The sequence below is a fragment of the Gekko japonicus genome, unplaced genomic scaffold, assembly GCF_001447785.1.
Source record: "Gekko japonicus isolate JY-2015 unplaced genomic scaffold, Gekko_japonicus_V1.1 scaffold3, whole genome shotgun sequence".
In the NCBI taxonomy this organism is placed as follows: domain Eukaryota; kingdom Metazoa; phylum Chordata; class Lepidosauria; order Squamata; family Gekkonidae; genus Gekko; species Gekko japonicus.
Genome location: NW_015170887.1, coordinates 970,695 through 988,357, shown reverse-complemented (window position 1 = coordinate 988,357; position 17,663 = coordinate 970,695). Strand labels below are relative to the sequence as shown.

At 43.8% G+C, this 17,663-nt stretch overlaps 1 protein-coding gene across 3 annotated transcripts in view; it reads right to left on the bottom strand.

Annotated features, from left to right (window-relative positions):
- The window catches only part of ESRRB (estrogen related receptor beta), a 63,816-nt gene extending 60,079 nt beyond the window's left edge, over positions 1 to 3,737 (bottom strand). Inside the window, exon 1 of one of the 3 annotated variants that reach the window (XM_015418349.1) lies at positions 3,323 to 3,737. In XM_015418349.1, coding sequence (XP_015273835.1) covers positions 3,323 to 3,719 — 397 coding nt within the window. In that variant the 5' untranslated portion in view covers positions 3,720 to 3,737. The remainder of the gene's footprint in view (positions 1 to 3,322) is intronic. The other 2 variants (XM_015418347.1, XM_015418348.1) reach the window with 2 other exon arrangements.
- Between the last annotated feature and the right edge of the window lie 13,926 nt (positions 3,738 to 17,663).

Below are 17,663 nucleotides of genomic sequence, written 5' to 3'. Positions count from 1 at the left end.
CTCACAGCTCAGAACATGTGCATCTCTTTGATTAACTGCATGATTTGTCATGAGAAAACCAGCAATGGTAGCTCAGAGACAGTTCACAGGGCAAGGTGTGGATTGTGCCTCTCCTCACCCAAATTCAGCAGCATGTTGCATGAAAAACTGCTGGTGCAGACACTGCCTAAGAACATCCTTGTGTCTCCAAGGCAGGCTTTTTGAACTTGTAAATATAGTTAATGCACCATGTAATGTGGGTAACAGCTGTTTTAACTTGAATGATGGTCCCTACAAATGTGGTGATTTAATTTAAATGATATGGTAGATGCACATTTTGCTGTTTCCCATGAACAGGTGCAGTACTTAAGATATGCAGTGATCCATTGCAAGTACCATCGCTGCAGCAGAGAATCAGCAGCATCCAAGCTCTCCTCCTAGGTAGTGTGGCATTTCCAAAAGGGAAGACTTTCTGAATGTGAAAAAAACTAACAGGCATATAGCAGGTAGAATGGCATCACCAAGCAGAGAGGTAGAATGAAAACCAGTTTCCAAAAAGCCAGTTCATGGACATTGACTGAATCCAAGTAGCCTCCTTCAAGTGCAATCCTAAACCCTGAGACAACAAACTTTGTAGGATCAGGCAGAAGAGTTAGATTTATACCCTGCCCTTCACCCAAAGTCCCAGAGCAGCTTACAGTCTCCTTCCCTTCCTCTCTCCACAACAGACACCCTGTGAGGCAGGTGGGGCTGAGAGAGCTCTGAGAGAACTGTGACTGACCCAAGGTCACCCAGCTGGCTGCATGTGGAGGAGGGAGCAATGGAACCCAGTTCCCCAGATTAGAGTCCACTGCTCTTAACCACTACACCAAACTGGCTCTACATCAAACAGGACAGAGCAAGGGCTGCTGAACATCCATTAGTTAGGCCCAGGGAACACATCTAACAGAAAATTTTGGGTGCCACATGGATGGCACAAATTTGATGTAGCTTTAAGAGCTGTATAGAAGGAAGACACTGGGCAAGGGAAGGACCTCTTGCTAATGCAGAACTATCATGTTGCTAAAAGTCAATGTGTTGTGAAGAAGACAATCCATGCAATGTGTCCTAAAAGCTCTCCATGATGGGAAAATTAGTTTCAAAGAACAAATATTCTGTGCAGAACTACAAATATGTGTCATTTGCACAAGGCTCTATATGAGGTACTAAATCTCTTCTTACTGAGGATACTTTCTTTGTGTTCCATTGATTTAATGCCACTCTCTTGCTCTGCATTTGGCAACATCAGTGAATAAAGAAGACTTTGAAGCACTGGAGCACTAGCTCCACTATTAGTAAAACTCTACATTGACAAATGCATTTCTAGGTGTTTTCCCCCCCCCCCCCCATATAGTAGGAGAGGAAGAGCCAGAAAGAAGCGCAGCACAAGTATGGGGCCTGTGTATGATGACACTGATTTGCATATCATAAAGAAACCCAATAAAAATTCCCAGAATTAAATAACATAATCATGCTCTACAGAGGCTATGAAGGACTTTCTCCTGCAATGCTTGTTATGGTTTGTTCGTTTTTTAACATCCTGAACACCACAGAATAAGACTAAATGAATACTTGTGAGTTAAAATATAACAACCCCCCCTCCCACATGCCTCCTTCATTCACTTCATAGGAGTCAAGGGGGCTTTTGGAGTCAATTCAATATTCCTGCCCTTTCAGATTAATAATCTTGGTCTTTTCAATTTGTACAACTGTGCATATGGAAATTGCCTGGTATGCGTGCATAGTGATGTTTGCATGCCAGTAACACTTTGTACAGGTGTGCCCTGGAAAACGTATTGATTGGGAAACTGGTTAGTTAATTTAGGTTGCCACTGTGAGTCCCATTTTGTGAGAAAAGAGGATTAGAAAAATTTTAAACGCATTCAATAAATACTGATCAGCTCTCATATGTTATATTGTAGTCACAGTGGGATAGCTGTTTTTGCAGCATTTATATAGTGGTTTCAAATGCCCCAATGCTTTTAGTGGACAGAATGCACAGTATACAATCCTTACTTCATTCATTTTGAAAGCCATTCTAAGAGTTAGGTCAGCGTTCTTCCCATGTTACAGAAGGGAAACTGAGCATGACAGATAATGATCTGCCCAAGGTAAGTCTCAAGTATTTAAGCTCACATAGCTTAGTTCTAAGCCCTACCTCTGTCAGCTGAACCACATTTGTGTGTGCCCGTGATGGCTCTTAACCAGTAAGTTCAGTAAGATACAGTATGGGGTTTTTTGGGGGGTGGAAACTGTCCTGCACTATTAATAAGATAAGACTAACAGATTAAAAAAGATCTGTGAACCAATTTTTGGACTGAAGAATGCCTTTAATCTCTTGCACTCCGCCACTGAGTGTGAAACATCAGATCCCCACTTACAATCCTATGAACCAGCATATCTGAACTCCTCCAGCCTAGCTAGCCCTTGTGACAACTGTAGGTGTTATCAGTTTAGCAGGGACAAGCCACATAGTCCAATTAAATGGCTTGTAAAACTCATTGGCATGTGTCATCAATGGACTCTGCAGAGCAGGACTTTCCCATTCTGCTTCCTGCTATACCCCAGGAGCCACCACCGCTCCCTTTTTTCCGGGGGGGGGGGGTCAGTTGATCATCAGGAACAGCATGGGGACAAAGTGGAGGTCTTCTTTATAAATTGAAAATCAGTGGAAATCACCATTCCCTTTTCCGCAAATGAAAACCCCATTCTGTCAGAGGAACTGCATAGTTGGGTGCTTGCCTAGCACTCTTTTATTGTGCATCTCAGGAAGATTTTCCCTGAAAAGGAGAACTTTTCTCTGGCTTTCCACTGAAGGAAACTTTTTCTCCCAGTTCTAAATCCCATCATTGTTCCAAGATGTAGGACAAATTGAATCTGAACCATAACTTTTGCATCCAAGTTTGAAAACGTCATCAACAACACATCCTCAGCTGTGGATTGTATATTCGCCAGCACTCAAGCTTTGGCGGCACACACACAAGATCCATTCCTGAGTGACCCAAACCAACTCCAAAAGTTTTGAATTCTCCCTTTCTTTCCATACTTCTACATCTGAAGAAGCAGGATCTAGCCCAGGACATTTTATGCAAGAATAAAATGTTAGTCTTTTATGTGCCACCAGACTCCTGTTTAATTTTTGCTGCAACAGACTAATACAGCTATCCCTCTACAATCAGTAGCTGCATTTCAGGCTTAGAATTTTGTTGCAGTGTCATTCCTGATTAAGAAGCACCAAACCTCCACCTGAAAACCAAAGAAAACATTGGCCACCTCATTTCCATTGCTCTCCCAGGCTCCATACCTTGAATTGTTCGCTTGAAGAAGGCTTTGCATGCTTCACAGGAGGCCACTCCATAGTGATATCCAGATGCAATGTCCCCACACACGAGACACAGCCTCTTGGGGATGGCATTGAGCATATACTCGCACTTGGTGGGCGAGTCTTCCATGATGGCACTGGCGCAGTCATCATACCGCTTGCGGCAGGGCCCACCACCAATCCCTGCACTGTTGAACATGGGCGGTGAGTCCAGGCCATTGGGGTGGCCCCCTATAGTGATGCCGTAACCACCACTGGCATCCGAAGAACCACTTGGACTGTGGTGGCTAATGGCGTCAATGCCGGAAGAAGGGCTGGATGGCTCAGTCTTGATGAAAGATCCACAACTGGAGGTGAGGTGCCGCTCATCCGTGGACATTCTGCCTAGCAGCCTGTGGGCAGAAAGAACAGGAGCCCATTAGCTCATAGACCAACACAACAGCTGGAACAGGACTTTTGGAATCATGCACCAAGGGCTAATATATTTAATATTTATTCATTCATGCTTACATTCACTGCTAGCAGCACGTATCTCCAATCTAACCCAGAGAGCTCCTGTGTTGTTAACCATATTGAGTGACACGGGGAAGGACTGTAATAGTTTCAGATGAGGTAATGGATCCCCTGCTGCAGTTCCAGGCAAAAGAAGTTTCCTAATTCTTATGCAGCAGCATAAATAAAAGGCATCTCAGTTACATTTGGATTTTTTTTAAAGTGACCCTTCTTAATGTTTCTTCATTAGACTTTTCCGAAGAAGTTCATAATTGTTTATATTGGCCTCTGAACCCCTTATATTTATTTTCAGGTAGTATAACATGACCTCAGTATGCTCAAAGATTAGGTAAGTCAACATAATGCACAATGCAGTCCAAGCAGTTTCTCCAGTAAAACCCCATTAATTTTAATAGGCTTATTATAGGATTGCACTCTAAAACCACTAGTTAGCTCAGGCAGACACAGGCACGTGGCCAGAATACTTGCAACAAAACCTCCAACCTAGTAACAGGGTAATTAGCCAGGATGTTGCACATCCTCTTGGTTGGGTCCATTACTAGGTCTTCCTGATCTCTATACAATTATTTAAAAGCACCTACATAGGTCCTTACTGGGCTGAAGTCAAGGTGCCAGGGAAAGGTGTGCTTAATACTTCACACACACACACACACACACACACACTTTGTTTATGCCCTCTCTGCAAAACTCTAACAAGGAAAGCATACAGAGGAAAGGGTTAGCTATGGTTTTGATTTAATACTTCCCCCTACCAGTGTCTGCTTTTAAATAAAATTCAAGATAAAAAAAATCTGATCAGATTTCCAGTGTTCATCCAAATTGCATCACAAGTCTCAGGTATGCCTGAGTCAGAATGGGATTTTGGACAGTTGGTATTACTAATATTCAAGGGTGCTGTGATTGTTTTTAAAAGCTAAATTAATAAATAGTTGCCACACTAAGCACGTGTGCAGGTTCCCTACAATTGAATTACAGAAACATTATGAAAGAGGAAAGTGAATGTTGGGGCTGAGAGAGCCTCTGGGCTGAGTTTTCGGTTTTTTCCTTTATGGTCTTCCCTATGACAAAAAGATTTATGTATTTCATGCTTTTTAGTTTAACACAACAACAAACATAGAAAGGGTCATTACAGAGATTTGTAAGAGAGTGCATTGAGAAATTTTCTATCCTCTCACACAACATGGGGGGGGGGGCTGGTTTGGGTCCTAGATTGCTGTTCCAGCAGTATAATAGGTTTTCTGTTGCCAGAGGAAAGGGTGGAGATTTCCTCCTTCCACTGCAGATCCCCACATTCCCAGCACTCCCAAGAACAAAATTTCAGAGAGCTCTGCTGGCTGCAGCAGCCCAACTAGCCCAGCTTAGTCTAGGATCATCAGTATTTGGAGGGGAGACCACCAAAGACTGGAGTTGCTACATGGAGGAAGGCAATGACAAACCACCTCTGCTTGTCTCCTACTCGGAAGGCCCTGTGGATGGGGTCACCATGAGTCAGTTGAGACTCAACAGCATGAGTCAGTTGAGACTCGTCATACAAGTAGGGAAATCCTTCTCTATGGGCTTCATCCATACTTGGGATCCATCCCAATGAAATGGCAGTAGATCCAGGACAAACCAAAGAAAGTACTTCTTCAAAATGTATCTCATTAGTATATGGAATTCACCACCATAATATGGTGTTATGGCCAATAGCTTCGCAGGTTTTTAAAGGGAGGGTGGGATTATCGATGGCTATCCCCCATGTGTAACTCTGAGTATTGGATGCGGGGGGGAGCCCAGAAGAGGGCTGTTGCTTTCATACTCTACATGTGGACTTCCTGAAAGCATCTGGATAGCCATTTTTAAAAATAGGATGATGGACGAGTTGGGCTCCTCTTCCTTGAAAGTTTCATCTGTTAAACTTCTATCATTTCAATAAGAGTGCCATGCAAAATAATAGCAGAACAAATTTGTTTGGCTGAATCCACTCAGAGTTACTGCAAACATACAAAGGGATTGGATCCATGAAATACAATACAGCAAGAAATCAGTGCTACTTTAAATAAGGGCAACATGTTCTTCTTTGTCCAGGCACAAAGAGAAAGGATTTTGCTTGGTTCTGGTTTCTTTCTTAGAAATGTGAAAGGGAATGCATGTGATCTAATTCTCCTGTGAACTGGCAAAGGAAACTCTGTTACTATTTCTGGGCCCACATAACAGGCTTAGTGGTTCTAAAAACTGCATTTGTTTACTTTTTTTTCTATTATAGGTCATATCCTATCATCCCTTTAGTAGCTTCATTCCCCTTTTCTAGGTTCTCTCCAGATTATTTTATGTGTTCCCTGTGGTGAGATGTCCAGAGAAGAACATGCAATGTGAAATGCAGTAGGGCCAGAGGAAAAAACTGAGAATTCTTTGTAAACATGAAGCCTGAACAGTTTATTTACAAATCGACATTCCATTTCCCAGGATGCTATAAACCCTGCACCACACTGTCCATTTAGTTTATCCCCATGTTATCCAGCCAGTCCATAATTGCTATCATTTGTTCCCCCAGTTTTTAACTGGGGATGTTACTTAATTACAAAACCATATTGTCTGGATTTGAAATTCACAAGTTTCTGCAATGTTTCTCCCTTCTCAAGATGAAATGTCAGTCATCTTTTTTCACAACTCTTCTAACAAAACTTTTCATTAAGATTGGGAGCACCAGCAACAAAACACAATAACAGTGAAAAGGCTCACAATGATAGCATGCAAAAACAAAAAGAAGCTATGAAGTACATATTTGTACATCATCAGTTTTAATGGAAAAATACGAATGAATCTATAGTTAGTTATCTGTTGGGAGAGACAATAAAGTACTGCATTTCACTTTGTAGTCAAAGCCACTGCTCATTATTTTCCCATCACCCTATTAAAATAATAAAACAACATTAAAATATTAGCAGCTTTGGCTGCAAAGTGAAAAGCAGTATTTAATTTTCCTCCAAGCAACAGCTGATACTTCAGCTGATTCATAAATGCCATAGGTACTTAAAGTAATTAATTAGGATGTAAAACAAATGAACAAAATAAACATTGCAGGAAGAAGCATACTATTTGCTGAGCAGGATTTGCTTTCAAATACACATATAGTAGTTTCTTGCCTGTGTGGGATGGGCACTGCTGGATTTTTATGTGGAATACAGCGCTACATAAAATGCTAAGCAGAACTAAAGCTTTAATTGTTGCAGTTGATTGCAGAAAAGAAGTGGAAAAGCTGCACAAAAATATCATGACATGAAACAGTTTACTATTACTTGATAGCCATTCTGCTCCTCAAGTTTTTCTCACACGCGCCAGAAAACACGGGGGGAGGCGTGGCTTTTTGTGCTGTTGCAATCTGATGCGCGATTAGGTGATCAGACTTGACGGTGGCACACCCAGGCTTCCACCGTCGGGGCGCGCAGCAAAGAGGACATCAGCGTGATCACACCACAGGAGTCCGGTGGCAGCCTGTGGCAAAACATTTGCTGGTAGGTCGATCCTGGTAGCTTTTAACTACGCGGCTTCGGTGGCTTGCTGCAGGTTAGCCACGGGAGTGCTGTGCCTCCCAGATGTTCCAGTGAGATCGCGCCCAGAAAATCCGCTGGAGTACCGTGCCTTCAGCAGGGCAAATGCTCCGTGTGACCAAACATCCTCCTTCCTGTGTGATTCTCATTCTAGCTAGCTAATCCTTTTTTTTTTTGCCATCAAGTCATAGCTGATTTACAATGACCCCATGTGGTTTTCAAGGCAAGAGATGTTCAGAGGTGTTTTGCCATTGCCTACTTCTGTGTCATGACCCTGGTATTCCTTGGAGGTCTCCCATCCACATACTGACTAAGGCCAAACCTGCTTAGCTTCTGAGATCTAACAAGATTAGTCAAGTCTGGGCTATCTAGGTCAGGGCTAGCTAATCCTATTCAATACAACTTCCTGTGTTAAAATTTACTGCCCTTCAAAGAAGATTTTCCTAAAGAATATGCTGGAAGAAAAATGTTTTGTTATTATTAAAGACAAACTTTAAAAAACGTAACTCATACAGAGATGTATGTCAGTTTAATACTTATTTTTAATTTGTTAACATTTTCATGTTCAAGTTTTCTAAAACTTCCCATCAGTCCTGAGGACTAGAAACCCTTTCTAAAATTAATTCTGATATTCCCAAGATTCTGTGATCCCACAGGTTGCACAAATGCTTTTCAGTGGTGGCACTCCAACTTTGGCTCAAGTGTTAACTATACATAGATGAACATATGAAGCTGCTTTATACCAAGTCAGTCCATGGGTCTATCCAGGTCAGCATTATATATTTTGACTGACATTGGCTCTCCAGAGTCTCCAGCATAAATCTTTCACATCACCTGCCAGCGGATCCTTATATATGGAGATGCCAGGGACTGAACCTGGCACTTACTGTGGCTCTTCCAGCAACCCATAGCCCTATCCCTGTTTCAAAAAAATGTCACCCACTTGAAACACATTCTTTCCCAATTCAGCATAAAAACCTTAATACAACATCTCTTGTAACCAATTTCCATTACAATACATTTTTACAAGTACACATGTTGTACATGTATACCTTCACGGAACCTCAGTGATTTTATATAGAAGCTATATTATCCTAAGTAGATTATTCCAAGTGAAGGAAATCAAATGCAGTTTGAGCAAATGTGCTCATGGGAACTTTTACTAAGGTGCATCCTGTGGGCTTGTCTCCAAATGACACATACATTTTAAATGAAACTGACTGGAAAATACAATGGAGAAAACTGAAAGCAATACTTGGATCAAGTAAAATAAGTACATTAGTGAGACCTTATTGATTGACAACCTGTGAGACCTTATTGATTGACAGCCTTTCCCCCCCAAGAACATGCACTGATAAGGCATGGAAGACCATTTTGCCTTCGCTGTGTGACAGTGGGTCACAGCAACTAAAAGGAAAATAGAAAATAAAGTGGTTATGAGGAAAATGCTGAAACCTGAAAACAAGCACTTGAGATTTAAAATCAGACAATATTCTCTCAGGTAAAAATGTAAAGGAATGCTACACCGTTTGAAATGTTTCTTTGAAGCCAGCAGGGCGTAGCAATTAGACTAGCACTAGAGAGGCCTTGTTTCAAATCCTCTCTCTGCCATGAAACTCACTGGGTGATCTTGGGTCAGTCACGCTATTCTCAGCCCAACCTACTCTAGGGGCTGTTGCAGGGATAAGATGGAGGAGAGGTGAAATGTCCTTGAGATTCTTGGAGGAAGGGCAGGATAAAAATTGAATAAATAAATGACTATTCAATAGGATTCTATGCCAGTGGTTTCCACAGAACACAGGAAAAATTCCATATACAGAAATGTATAATAAAACACACAAAACCCAATTAAATAAAGATTAAAATATGTTACAGGCTATACAAACTATCTAAAATTCAATCCATGGAAAGGTGCACAGGATGCGCCAAAAATGGATGTGCAAAAGACACTGAAATGATTCCAATCCCACCCCCAAAGGACATGGGTGGAGCTAATCTAACCAGCAACTTCCTCTTGGTCCACTTCACAGATGGCCTTTTCCCTGAAATGGAGATGTTCTTCACTGAGGGAACATTGTACACAATAATGGGGAAGAACACACACAGACGCCAATGTCGATTTTTTTTTAATGTAGGAAAAATGCTGTGTGTGGCAGGTTTATGGGTTTAAGGGCTCTGCCTATGAAGGTGATCAAAAGCATAGAGAGGGAGGGAGGGAAAATTTGCTGGCTTACTGCCAACAAGACAACACTAGCTGAGTTCCAACTGGACTAAGTTTGCTTTCCTCTAACTGCAGGCACTATAAAGCTTGGGAATGGCCAGAGGCATGAACTGAGGAGTAAGAACCAATGAGACAAACCAGCAATTGATTTCTAACTCACTTAAGACATATTGTTGTTTTTGCTTTATCAATATTGTTTTCTTGAAGAACATAAGAAAAGCTCTTCTGGATCAGACTAGTAATCCATCTAGTCCAGCATCTATTTCACATAGTGGTCAAAACAGGCCCTTAGCCATGGTGGGACATTTGGGGGTGGATCCCCACCATGGATGAGCCCTGCCACACCCTGGAAGGAGGCCAGACCCCCCCCCACTGCGCCCACTCTTTACCCCTGCCCCTCCACAGCCTCACCAGCTCTTCCAGGGAAGCCACCCTGCTGCTTCTAGTCAGTTTCATTCCCCCGGATCAGCTGTTAACCCTAACAGCTGATGGGAGGGGAGAGAAGCAGGAAGAAAACCCAGTGAGCCCATTCCTCTCCAACAGTCAGAGAGGTGTGAGCGGAGGTCTTCTTCCTGCTTCTGCAGCTGACTTTGGCTGCAGATGGGATCTCTCTCCCCCCCCCATTCCCCCTCTCTCCCTCAGCCCCTAGATCCCAGCATCCAAAATTTTCTGGCTACAGCCCTGGGTCAAACCAGTTGCCCCTGAAGGCACAGAGGCAAAGGCCTTTGCCTAATGTTGGCTTCTAGCACTGGTATTCAGATGTTTATTGCAAATGAATGCAGAGGTTCCCTTTCGTCATTATGGCTAGGAGGCAATAATGAATCTACCCTCCATTTTAAATTGTAAGTGGCTTTGGTAAGGGGCACTGGCTACACTGATCCATGCGACAGTCACCTCAAGGCTGGACTACTGTAACGCTCTCTACATGGGGCTGCCTTTGTCGCAGATCTGGAAGCTGCAGCTAGTGCAGAATGTGGCGGCCAGGCTGTTGATGGGTCTCCCCAAGTGGGAGCACATCCAGCCTAGGCTGAAAGCACTGCACTGGCTGCCAATAGCGTACCGAATCTGCTTCAAAGTGCTGGTTCTTACCTTTAAAGCCCTACATGGCCAGTGTCCGACCTACCTGAGGGACCGCCTTTCCCCACATATACCCCCAAGGGCACTTTGGTCGGTGACACAACACCGCCTGGTGATTCCAGGCCCCTGGGAGGTAAAGCTTGCTGCAACCAGGGCCAGATCCTTTTCAGTGGTGGCCCCCACCTGGTGGAACGAGCTCCCGGAGGAGATCAGGGCCCTGTGAGACCTTATGCAGTTCCGCAGGGCCTGCAAGACAGAGCTCTTCCACCAGGCTTTTATATAGGGGCCGCCACTATCACTACCACCACCATCAATGGTGGAGATAACAACGGGGTTAGGGGCGGTCCCCGGAAGATCTGCCACAATCTTGCATGGCACTGATACTGCTGGACTGGCCTTGGACCATCGACAGGACAATATCACCCCAATGAAAGGACTGATACCATCTTCGGAGACCATTTTGTTTGTATGGAGCACTTTATTCTTGTTTTTGTTGTTATTTAACGGTTTTACTGTTTTATCTTGTTTTATGTATGGACTTGTGCCCTCTTGTAAGCCACCCTGAGCCCACTCGTGGGGAGGGCGGGGTAAAAATGTTAACAATAAATAAAAAATAAATATAAATACTTTTTTGCCTTTGCTAACCACACAGTTTGGGATGTCAGCCTAATCACTAAAAAAATCATTCTAAACAAGAGTTGAACAGGAATGGCAAGCAAAACACATTTCACACTCTTTAAGGTGGAGATAAATATTTGCTTCCCAGTCTGAGAACTCTGGCTCCAGATATAAGAACTGACTTTCATTATCGTGGGGGGGGGGGGAAAGTAAATATATTTTAAAATAAATACAAAAACTGCTAGAGTCCAGCCCATACACTGCAGGTGGGAAGACTTCAACTTACTGAAAGAAATCCATTCAGGAATTAAGAAAGGTGGCCGGAAAAATAAAGGTATAGGGGGTTTTCCATATGGCTTTCATGATATAAATGTGGTGGTTTTTACTCCTGTGCCTGCCGCACTAGAAGATGTGAAGGAAATCAGTCCCAGTAGTAAAGAGCAGCAGAATCAGAAAGGAGACTTGCAGCACCTTGGACAGCTCTCTCCACTGTTGCAAACCCCATTGAAAGTTATGTGAATAGGAAGTGATAACTTGTCTTGCTGCACTTTTTGTGAATTTTTCCTGTTTGCTTAAGAATCAATTAATTAAATTGATTATGCATTATTGGAAATACAGGCAATTGCTTAATTGCTTTGCAGTGAGCCTGTTTCATTGCAGATCAATTAGCAAGACTTGTTAAAGCCGCGGTTGTTAAAATTAGTATTTTCTGAAAACATGCCCCTCTGGCAGAATTTACACAATCAAATGCCTACAGGAGAATGTTTTGGAATGAGCATCTTTTTTTTCCTTTCACATCACCATCCTGCGATTATCCAAAAATTAAGGAGGGGCTTCTCTGTCAATCTTGAGTTAAACTTCCCAGGTACAGAACAGATGTATTTAGAAACGAAGAAGGTATAAAGCACCTCAATTAACCAGATACATTAAAGAACCATTCTAGGTGTACTCAAGGTTTTGTGTAAGCCTAGTGAATGTTTTGGCCTTTTTTGTTTGAATAGCTGGGCCCTATGCCATCTCTATAGCTTTTGAAATGCCACTCTGCTCCAAAAGCCATTTGCCAACAGCACGGGCATCTGCAGCTTGAGAAAAGCAAAACAAATGTCCTTTCAGTGCATGGAGCTAGCTGCAGGGTTCTTTGGACCCTGGGTTTCAATTGATTTTGTCCCTTGCTTTATTTTTTCACTGCCTTATTTTAATTGCTCACTGAAGAGAAGACCATAGTTGATCTGGTTTAACATTCTGTTTTGCAGTGGCCAGCCTGATGCTTCAAGGAAGCACGCAAGCAGGGGCATTGTCACAAATTTAGCAACCACATCCATTAGTTCTAAAAATGCCACAATCTCAGGGCCAGAATTGCAACACAATGCTCTACCTATCCTGTCTCTAGCACTGGGAAAAGGTGGCAGGTTGTGAGTTGAACATCTCAATAACAAATCTGTTGTAAACTGGCAAGCATTTTCTTTGACAAAGACACCTCACTACATATAAATAACATGTGGGGGTCCTAATGGTTTGTCTCCAATTATATGTTTTCATGGTCAAGAAAATTGGTACCAATGAATTTGTGTTCTCTCTCTCCTTCCCACTCATGCTGCAGCTCCCAAATGCCCCTTGAAATGCTGCTTCTGGGGACTCACTATCCCCCCAGGAGAAACATTTTGAGTGGCAGTAGAAAGAGGCAAGGTGAAGTAGTCATGCTCTGCAGGCAAATTCCATTCCATCTGTGGAAATGCTCTGTTGGATACAAGCCACTGTGAGGTCTTCATCATGTCAAAACCCCACATTTCTAGCACAATTATTTTAAAATGTAAGTTTCTGCTGTATTAAAAAAGACATCAGCTTCATACAAATGTTTTGGCCTGGCCTGTGCAATGTTTTTCCCATTATATAGCTTAGGTTTCTCTATATTGGGGGGGGGGTTGTATTTTTCATATGTGCATACAGAGGTCATTTCGGGGGAAAACACGGGGGATCGCAGTTCCCCTGGGTGAGGTACTGGGGGGCGGGGCACATGACGAAGCCCCGCCCCCTGCTTCCGGCCGCCCCACTTCCGGCCCTCATTCAGCCAGGAGGAGGCAGGAGAAGAGGGAGGGTAAGTTGCTTCCTCCCTGCCTCTCCCCACCCATGCCTGCCTGCCTGGGGCCAGGGAGGGCCTTCGCGGGGCTCCCTTGCCCCCCCGCCGGCCTTGCAGGTCCACCACTGGGCCCCTCATGGGGCTCGGCAGTGGAGCTGCAAGGCCGGCAGTATGCTAATGAGTTATGCTAATGAGTTCCCCTAGCTCTTTTTCTACAAAACGACCCCTGTGTGCATACATGTGTGTGTGTGCATGTGTGTGTGCGTGAACCTGGAAGTCATGATGACCTCTGGTGACTGACCCCTACTGGGGTCCTGGAGGATATTCAAAGAGGTGGCTGAATAAAACCTGCCCCTGCCTCCTGACTGCTGGTATTCCAAGGAGGTCTCCCATCCAAGTACTTGCCAGAGTCAACCCAGCTTAGCTTTCGAGATCTGACAAGATCGGACTTGCCTGGGCTATCCAGGTCAGGGAAGGTTTCTCTATATTGATGATTATGATGATGCATTCATAGAGCATTTCTCAGGGTTCAAACACTTCACATATATGATCCCAACAACCTTTACAACAGACCTATAAGGTGGGCTAGCATTATTATCCTGTATTACTAATGGCTAGCTAAAGCTGAGAGATAGTAGCATACCTACCGAATTCATGGCTAGACTAAGGTAAAGTTTGAATGGGGGACTTCCCAGTCCATTCTCTTTACCAAAGCATTACAATGCTCTGCTCTACATTTTACTTATTCCCATAAACAAAGGATGAATACCATTCCAATCCCAATAACTGGATTTTTCTTTTTTAGATTCCAGGGCACATGGTTTCTTTGAAGGTCATAGCAATATTGCAAGAAGAGCCATGGCTCAGTGGTGGACTGAACACTTTCTGGTTTCACTGCGTGTCTGATTTGTTGAGCCTTGAGATCTGCTTTATTGTTTTGTTGATTTTAGTACTATTCTAAACTGCTCTTACTATTGTTATGGCTTGAGGGAAATCCAAAAATATAAAATATAATTTTTAAAAATAAATAAATGAAATATGATCTCATATTACAAGTTTTCTTCATATGTTAATTTCAGCCTGTGTCAGAGCTATTATCTAGCTGAAAATGATCAGGCCACTGTAGAGATCACCACCAAAAACCATGAAAAGCTACATCCAAAAGGTCTGGGTTGTTAATAAACATCAAGTGATCTGTTTCATAGGTCAGATTCTGGGCCAAACATCTTTTCCCACTGTAGGCATTTTACTTTTTGGCTTACCATGGGAAATGGAAAGCTTGTGATAAATGCAAAGAAAAATGGTAGATTTGAACTGTAAACGACTGAAGTGCCCAGTCAACCCAAAATCTTTCCAGCCTGAGAAGTCTGTCTCAAGACAGGGCTTCAGGGGGCAGTCTTGCTGGCAGCCTGAAGAGAAATGGGTTAGATTAGGTCTATTGATGTGGAAGTTGGCTGAGACCCAGTTCTTCCAAATGAATCGAAGAAATTGATTTTTTTTTCCTATGGAGGAGGTAGGGAGACTCAGTTCCAAGCTTGCCTGTGAGGGAGTGGGGGTAATACAGACTTGAGAACAGGCTTTAGAACAAAATATAATCAGTAGTGTTTTTTTTAAAAAAAACAGCAATGGTTGATTCCTGTGATCCATCATATAACCAGATCTCAGCAACACATCAGTATCTCAGGTCCTACTGCATTGTAGTCTATCTCCATATTTGCTTTTTAAAAAATTACAAAGCCTTTCCAAACTAACCTGCATTTTCTGCTTTTTATCATTCTACTACACACCATCACAGTTTTCCTTCTCTTTTAAGATGACACTCACATTTGTGAGCATAAACCTCACAATGATGAGCCAACATTGTAAGTTCTAATAACTGAAAAGCGCCATGGCTAGAGTGTTGAACTTGGACCTGGTAACTGGGTTCAAATGCTCCACTCTGCCATGAAGCTGGGTGACCTTGGGCAAGTTGCAGTTTGGAATGGGCCAAACTGGGAAAATGTGGTTCGGTTTGTGATTTGTGGTGCACCCACAAACCGAACGACAGACCGTCACAGACAAAAACAATTTGGATGAACCGAACTGGTTTGTAAAGTTCATGATGCAGTAGAATGCCCCCTACCAGTGTGCTAGAGACAACAAACGTGCAGCAGATCTCTGACTGACACTCCTCTACCTGCCTTCCAAGGTTGGTGAGGATTGGGTTTATGGGGTTCAAGTTACGCCCTCCAAAGAAGATGCCTCCAGGAAAGTGCTTTCTGGGAAAATGAGGTGCAGGCTCAGGAGTGTATTGAATGGCCCCTAGCACGCTGAAGACACCAAATCCACAATGCATCTCCAGCTGACTCTCCTCTATCTGCCTTTCAAGTTTGGTGAATATTAGATTTATGGGGTCCAAGCTATGCTCCCCCAAAGAAAGTGCCCCCACACTCCATTATTTCCAATAAAGGGGGGGAACAGCAAAAGAAAGATAGGGCAGAAGCCCAGGAGAACAGAAATAGAATCAAAGTCCCTGAGAAGCTCTCCAGTAGAAACTGAATGTGGGGGGGGGGCATTTTTGCCAACCCAGAAAAACCAGGGCAATGTGTCCTGAGATGCCCTGAGACCCAAACCAGAGCACAATGACATATGTAGATGTGGTAGCTCCAAGCCCTGTAAAGTAAGTAGACATGATGGCTTGAAAGCCCTGAGAAGTGGTTAGACGTGATGGGTTGAAGGAAGTAGCCCTGAGAAGGAAGTAGCCACGGTGGCTCAAAAGCCCTGAGTCCACCACTGACACCCAAACCCCAAAGCATGCAATTACATATGTAGACATGGTGGCTGGAAGCACTATGAAGGAGGTAGACATGGTGGGTCAAAACCCTGAGACAGAAGTAGATGTGGTGGCTCAAAAGCCCTGAGTCCACCCCTGACACTCAGCCCCAAAACATGCAATGATGTATGTAGATGTGGTGGCTCCACCCCTGACACCCAAACACAAATCAGTGTGCAACAATGTACATTGATGTGGTAGCTGGAAGCCCCGAGAAGGAAGTGGATGTGGTTGGTGGCTTGAAAACCCTGAGAAAAAAGTAGACATGATGGCTCAAATCCCTGAGAAGGAAGCAAATGTGGTGGGTCAAAGCCCTGACATGGAATTAGACATGGTGGGTCAAAGCCCTAAGATGGAAGTAGATGTGGTGAGTCAAAGCCCTGAAATGGAAGTAGACGTGGTGGCTCAAAACCCTGACAAGGAAATAGATGTGGTGGCTCAAAAGTGCTGAAACTGACAAGGTGGCTCAAAAGCCCTGAGTCCACCTCTGATACCCAAATCCCAAAGTGTGACCACCCCCACCCAGAGCTGAAACATGCAGCCAGTATCCAAAAGAAAGACAGAAAGACAAACGGCCAAGAATTTTGACGAGGGCTCCCCAAAGTACCCCCATGTCAGTGGGGAGGGTATAAGTGTCTCAGCCAAGGAACCCACCAGCTGGGGCGGAAACAGACAGGTGCAGAGCACACCCACCGACAGGGGTGTTTTATTCAACTCTGCACCTGGTTCTGTAGCATGCCCATCCACTGCAGTGAGTACTTCTACTCTCTGGATAAGTGGAAAGACATGTGAAGCTCCCAGGGCCACCCCTCAAGTTTTAAAAGACTGGTAGAAAGGGACAGAAGGGCAGAGCAGGCATCCCCAGAGTTTCAAAGGGGGCTCCACACAATGATGCCACGGCAGCTTGGTGGGCACCCCAGCCAGAAACCATGAGGAAAGAAGCATGCCTAGAATGCTTCCAGGCCCCCTCAGGACTGAACACAAAGATTCCCTGGTCACAGTCCACCCCTAGATGAAATTTCTGGACAGTTCTTCTCCATTAGTGGAACACATTATACAGATAAGAGACCATCTGTTGTGATTCTGAATTGTACAAATGCAATGGAAAGGGGCAGTCAAACAGGGGCCTGCTTGTATAGGCAGATGTTTGTAGAGGTAGATCTTTGCTAGGGGGATGTTGTTCCATGAGGTAGGTGTTCTGCTATGAGGCAGATGTTGGTTGGTTCATGAGACAGGTGTTTGCTTGTGAGGAAGATGTTGTTTGGGTTGGCGGTGAGGCACGCCCAACCCCACCGGGCAGAGGTGGCCAAACTCCCATCCAAGCACCAAGGGTGCAACCTATTGGCTGCATGCCGGATGACACAGAAGAGAAGAAGAGATTGGATTTATACCCCACCCTTCAGTACCTGAAGGAGTCTCAAAGTGGTTTAAAATCTCCTTTCCCTCCCCCTCCCCAGAACAGACACCCAGTGTGA